Below are 5732 nucleotides of genomic sequence, written 5' to 3' on the forward strand. Positions count from 1 at the left end.
TATAGCTTGTGCTGTCTAACCGTTAAATTTGTCATAAATTCAAACTTTGAAATTGAAAAATGCATTTATGGCGTTATTATTGTATTCATCAACTATAGCAAGTAAATCTGACTTTTATTATATCAATACATATTATAAATAAAATAAAATTGAATTAATTTTCTTCAGTCTTTCAAAAAAAGGTTTTAATACTGTTTTGTTTTTTTTTTTAATTGGACAAATATAGGACAAATATATAGAAAAAATGCGTTTCCATCTAAATAAACTTAAAATCACAAATATGGATAACATGACGGGGAACTTTGATTCTGTAAGGGGAAAAAAAATTATTAAAGATTATAAGTTATTGAATTTGTAGAATACACAGATCACACAAGGCTTGAAATTCACATTAACTTTTCAGACCCTGTACGTAAAATATGCGAAGTGTATTTTAAAGACTATAAGACTTATTGGACTTTCATAACGACAAATAAGCTCGGAAGTTGTTAAAAAAGCGCTTTTTAAAACCGACAAACAAAATTTAAATACATTTATTTTAACTAAATACAGTGCGTCTCACAGTTGGGTTCTCTTGACAGTATACTTTTCAACTAGTTTTCTTTTTGGGTTTGGATTTCGGGTTTGGTTATAACATTTTGACACCTCATTACCATTCGACTGTTGTGAGCTAAGTGAGTTTGTCCACAGAATGCTTTCCTCTGTACATGAACAGACTGTACTCTCGTAATACTCTCAATTTCATTTCTCGCACCCTCCCAACCTTTATTCTCCCTTCAGTGACTTTTTGAAGGTCAACACTCAGTGTTAGCTTTAAGATTTGGTCATTTCATTTCTGGATTCCACTTGCGAATCACAAAATAAAAACCTTTTAAAACTTATTTTTTTTTTAGCAATTTATTGTAAATATATTTTATGTTTAGAAACAATATATTTTATTTTCGGATCATGTCGCTTACGTCAATATTTCGCATACTCTTTGCATACAGTAAACACTGCCTAGCAACATCAGTTGCTTTCTTCATTATTGTTTTGCGCTTAATTTAACTTTATTTAATTACATTTCGTTTAATAAATTTATAAAAAAAAAGTTTACATTTTTTAGTCAAGATTCGCTTTCGTCTAGAGCACAGTATGCATTGCCTAGCACCAACCGCCACCGCCGAGAGCTGCAGGCGCACCAAAGCCAAGTCCAAAGCCACCGCCGGCGCCATAACCAGCGCCAAATCCATAGGAAGCTGGCAGTGCAGCACCTGCACCACCAAAACCACCGTAGCCACCAGCAATGCCACCAACATAGCCAGCACCACCGCCAGCTAAAACAGGCGTTGCCACAGATGTGACCACAGGTGTAACCACAGCCGATGTGGAAATGGCAGGTGCGGCACCAACGAAGCCACCATAACCACCGCCAATGGTGCCAGCATAACCACCGCCGTAGCCACCGCCGTAACCACCGCCGTAGCTTCCTCCATAGCCACCAGTTGGCAGCACTGAGACCTTGATTACCTTGACCACATTCTCGTTGCCATAGCCAGATCCGTAGCCACCACCATAGCCGTAGCCACCGCCGTAACCACCGCCGTAACCACCGCCGTAGCCACCGCCGTAGCCACCGCCGTAGCCAGCAGCAGAATATGGATAAGCACTGCCGTAGCCACCACCACCGCCTGCACCACCCAGAACCAGACCCAGTTTGCCAAAGGTGGCCTCGCCAGGTGTCGCCAGAGCAACCACCAAAAGTACAGCCAGAGTTATTCCAAAGATCTTCATGTTGTTGCTAAGCTTTCTTCCTGTTCCTGTTACTTGTCTTCTTCTTGCTGTTACTGGAGATGAAGTTGCATCCACTTGACTGTAGACCTGGTTGTTGGCTGACTGTTGAACTTTGTTGAACGCCAGCGAGTATTTATAGCCAACCGCTTAAAGGGCACAGACAATGCTTTGTTATTGTTCTTCCCCAAAACTTTGTTGCCGCCCCAAATCTCCTCAAGCCTTGATTTCGAACGTGTGAATTGCTTGACTAACCTTAGTACGAAATTCGTTAAATATGTCAAAGTCAATTTACTTACCTGTGATTTACCCTTTAGAACCGAAAATCCAATACGCAAACCGAAAAGCCAAAATCCAACCTTAGATCATACATAACATATATACTTAGATGTATTTGAGAATGCGTCTATTGTAATTGTTAATGACCGTTAAATGGAATTAACACTTTCAGTTTCTATAAGATCATACAAGTACCAGGCATAATGACTTGGAATCATCATCCATTATTCAAATACTTGATCAGCTGGACAAATAATGCACCTACATGTTCATATTTATATCATTTTTGTATCTCTTTGTGCTCGACTATATAATATATATAGTTAAAACAATTATCTGTTCTTGTTGATTGTTAAAAACTGAGTAGATATCTTTTTGCTATAAGATATAGTGATATAGATATAGACACATATCGAATACACACTGTAACACTTTGTTGCAGTGATTACATAAACATAAGTGCCAAGCATATTTTAAGTGGAAAGTAATATAAAAGCTTGCTTAAGACATTTTAATGTAAGACTGAATTAATTAATAAATGTTCCTCAAACATGAAAAAAAAAACCGTCAATCTTTTCTTACTACAATAGAAGTAGCGTTAAATCATGGGTTAAATCATTGATTGTCATCCTCGTTTGTTGATTTATTTAGGCAGCAGGCGATTATTTTCTTGAACTTATTGAAATTGTTGTTAAGTTAACAATTGACAATTAAACGATTAGGGCACATGCTCCGCATGGAAGTAAATAGCTCAAATTCTCAGTGAGTTAAAAAGTCAATTTTGGTCCAACCTATCGATGAAATTCCAAATTGTATACACAGTGCAAATTCTCAGTTACTAAGATGAAAAGTCGTTTGAAGAAATCAAAAAAGAATAGTAGTAGTATGAGCAATCACAGCTACAGCAACAATAACAACAGCAGCGGCAATTGTAAAGCTGATGTTGCAGTTGCAAGCAGCAGCAGTAAATCGAAGATTCCGGTACAGATCTTTGGATTAGTATCGAAAGATCGACCCTGGCCGCGCAAGGAACGCCATTGTGTATTCTATAGCACAGACTGTGATAAAACGGCGCTGATAAACAATTTCCAGAAACGAGGCTGGCAGAAAGTGCCAGCCTTTGATGGTGAATGGAATCTGTATTGGGCATGCTCCCAGAATTGTCGCTACATATTTGGAGTCGATCATCCCTATCGCATGCGATCCGATCAGTGAGTATTTATGGTCTAACTCACCCACTGAATGATTTATTGACTAATAAACTCTTGCATTTATTTGTATCTTTGCCCAGACGGACAGAATTGTTGATTGATTCATTAATTAATTGATTGGTTTCTACATTGAGTTTCTTTATCCTGAATGATTGACTAACTGATTGACTGATCAACTCTTGCAAAAGCTTCTCTGGCTGGTAGATCGATTAATTGATTGATTGACAAATTAACTGACTGACGATAATAGTATAATACTATAGTTTCAATCAAGAGTATCCCTGTCCTGACTTATTGACTGATTGACCGATAGACTGATTGACCGATAGACTGGTTGAGTGACTTTCACATTTGTGTTGATCAGGTCTCACAGACTTATGAATTGGTTGTATTATATCTACTTACTCACACCAGCTAATATTGTAATTATTACCAAATTTGTTATCACAGAATGATCAATCATTTTCCCAATTCGATGGAACTGTCACGCAAGGATCTGCTGGTGAAGAACATAAAGCGATATCGCAAGGATTTGGAACGCAAAGGCGATGCACTGGCCGAGACACTACCAATCCATACAAAACTCGGAATTGGTGGTACACGCTATATGCATTTGGATATAATTCCAATGACCTTTGTACTGCCCTCCGATTACAATCTGTTTGTGGAGCAATTTCATAAAAATCCGGCCAGCACATGGATCGTTAAGCCCTCGGATAAGTCACAGGGTGTTGGCATCTATTTGATAAACAAACTGTCCAAGCTTAAAAGATTTGCATACGAGGCGCGCACCTTCTATCCGCATTTCCATCGCGACACGTGTGTCATCTCCAAGTATATCGATAACCCACTGCTCATTGGTGGCAAGAAGTTTGATCTGAGACTTTACGTACTGGTCACCACATTTAACCCCATCAAGGCGTATCTGTATAACGAGGGCTTCTGTCGCTTTTGTACCCAGAGATACGATCAAACTGAGATCGATAATGTTTTCATGCATCTCACAAATGTTAGCATACAGAAGAATAATGTAAGTTCCACTACCAAAACGATCAATTCGTGGATATTAAATTGTTCAGGTATTTGCAGAAAGAGTATAATACTATACACGGTGGCAAATGGTCGATGCAGAACCTTTGCCTCTATTTGGATAGCATACGGGGGGAAGGAGTTTCCGAGCAACTCTATCGGCGCATTAAGGAGACCATACGTCACTCTCTGGACGCTGTTGCGCCAGTGATGGCAAATGATCGACATTGCTTTGAGGTCTATGGCTATGACATTATTATCGATAACAATCTAAAGCCTTGGCTTATCGAGATCAACACATCCCCATCGATACATTCAACCACCAAAAACGATTGCACACTGAAGACGCGACTTATTGATAATGTTTTAGATGTTGTAATACCGCCCAGTGGAATGCCCGAGTAAGTTCATTGATACACTAAGAAAAACAATCGGCAGAACTTTCTAAATATAATAAGATTAAAAAATTAATGTAATGTTATTTTTAAATTATTATAAAATTAAAATTTGTCTAGCTAATTGCAAATATTACAAATAATTTACTGTAACGTTCTTACTTGTGTTAATTTTTAACGACTGTTTTCTTTAACTATATTAAAATGAAGTAATTGATTTGCAGACGCTACGAATTTGATACTCTTTAAATTAATTCAAACTGAGAACTAACAGCAAATATTTTACAAGCTTTTAACCGAAAATATAATTCAAGAAATATATTTAAAATAAACTTAATAATTGTTTACATTTTGATTTTCGGGAATGCTGCATTTCAGTTCATTAAAGCACTAATGGTTTTTTTTGCGTTATTTTCAATTACAGTGAACGCTGGTCCAAAACACCCAGCAAGGAGTCCCTGAAGAACTTTACGCTACTGACTCCAGTTGTGCTGCCCAAGACACGAACGCCAACAGCCGCTACAGCAGCTGCAACATCAACAACAACAAGAGCGACGGTAGCAACAAGAACATTTAGTCAAAGGAGGGCCAAGAATCTGGTAAAGCGTTTAGTGGTCGCTGCAATGCCAATTACAGCACACAGTCCAAAACTATCGAAGAAGATGGCGCAGTTGAAAAAGTCAACCGATTGCAAGAAATTAAAATCGTTAACAAAACGTGGCGTTCAAATTGCAGGGTTATCGAAACGTGTGTCGAAATAAATGATCATTTATCAGATTAATCAGTGCGCTTATCTGTGGTAATTATGTGTATCTAAGCTATATTAAGCTTCAATTATAGAAGGTAAGAAAATTGAGTAAGTAGTTGCTTATTCTCTTTTATCCTTTCTACCAATTATTCCGTTTATTAATTTGAATGCCCCTTAAATTATTTTAAGTGTATGCAGAGGAAAACGCAAAATTCTTTATCCGAATATGGAAACTTAAATATTTAATTCGCAACATAATTTTGCAATATACAAAATACTAAATAATACACAAATATTACA

The 5732-nt window shown here is 37.4% G+C and overlaps 2 protein-coding genes across 2 annotated transcripts; one reads left to right on the forward strand and one right to left on the reverse strand.

Annotated features, from left to right (window-relative positions):
• Positions 1 to 919: 919 nt before the first annotated feature.
• LOC117787139 (glycine-rich cell wall structural protein) lies at positions 920 to 1864 on the reverse strand. The gene has a single exon (XM_034625583.1). The coding sequence runs from the start codon at positions 1771 to 1773 to the stop codon at positions 1144 to 1146; it is 630 nt and encodes a 209-aa protein (XP_034481474.1). The 5' UTR covers positions 1774 to 1864; the 3' UTR covers positions 920 to 1143.
• An 841-nt stretch (positions 1865 to 2705) lies between these two features.
• LOC117794354 (probable tubulin polyglutamylase TTLL1) lies at positions 2706 to 5465 on the forward strand. The gene is made up of 4 exons (XM_034634995.1): positions 2706 to 3260; positions 3711 to 4290; positions 4350 to 4690; positions 5109 to 5465. Exons 1-4 carry the CDS (start codon positions 2893 to 2895, stop codon positions 5443 to 5445), a joined length of 1626 nt encoding a protein of 541 aa, XP_034490886.1. The 5' UTR covers positions 2706 to 2892; the 3' UTR covers positions 5446 to 5465.
• Positions 5466 to 5732: the final 267 nt, after the last annotated feature.

Source organism: Drosophila innubila, chromosome X, assembly GCF_004354385.1.
Source record: "Drosophila innubila isolate TH190305 chromosome X, UK_Dinn_1.0, whole genome shotgun sequence".
NCBI classification, from domain to species: Eukaryota; Metazoa; Arthropoda; class Insecta; order Diptera; family Drosophilidae; genus Drosophila; species Drosophila innubila.

What these genes read in the sequence shown, in the direction of transcription:
- LOC117794354 (XM_034634995.1), top strand. Translation starts at nt 2,893, where the DNA reads ATGAAAAGTCGTTTGAAGAAATCAAAAAAGAATAGTAGTAGTATGAGC. An exon ending in TATCGCATGCGATCCGATCA is followed by an intron (nt 3,261 to 3,710) that starts GTGAGTATTTAT and finishes TTGTTATCACAG; the next exon opens with AATGATCAATCATTTTCCCA. An exon ending in CCGCCCAGTGGAATGCCCGA is followed by an intron (nt 4,691 to 5,108) that starts GTAAGTTCATTG and finishes TTTCAATTACAG; the next exon opens with TGAACGCTGGTCCAAAACAC.
- LOC117787139 (XM_034625583.1), bottom strand. Translation starts at nt 1,773, where the DNA reads ATGAAGATCTTTGGAATAACTCTGGCTGTACTTTTGGTGGTTGCTCTG.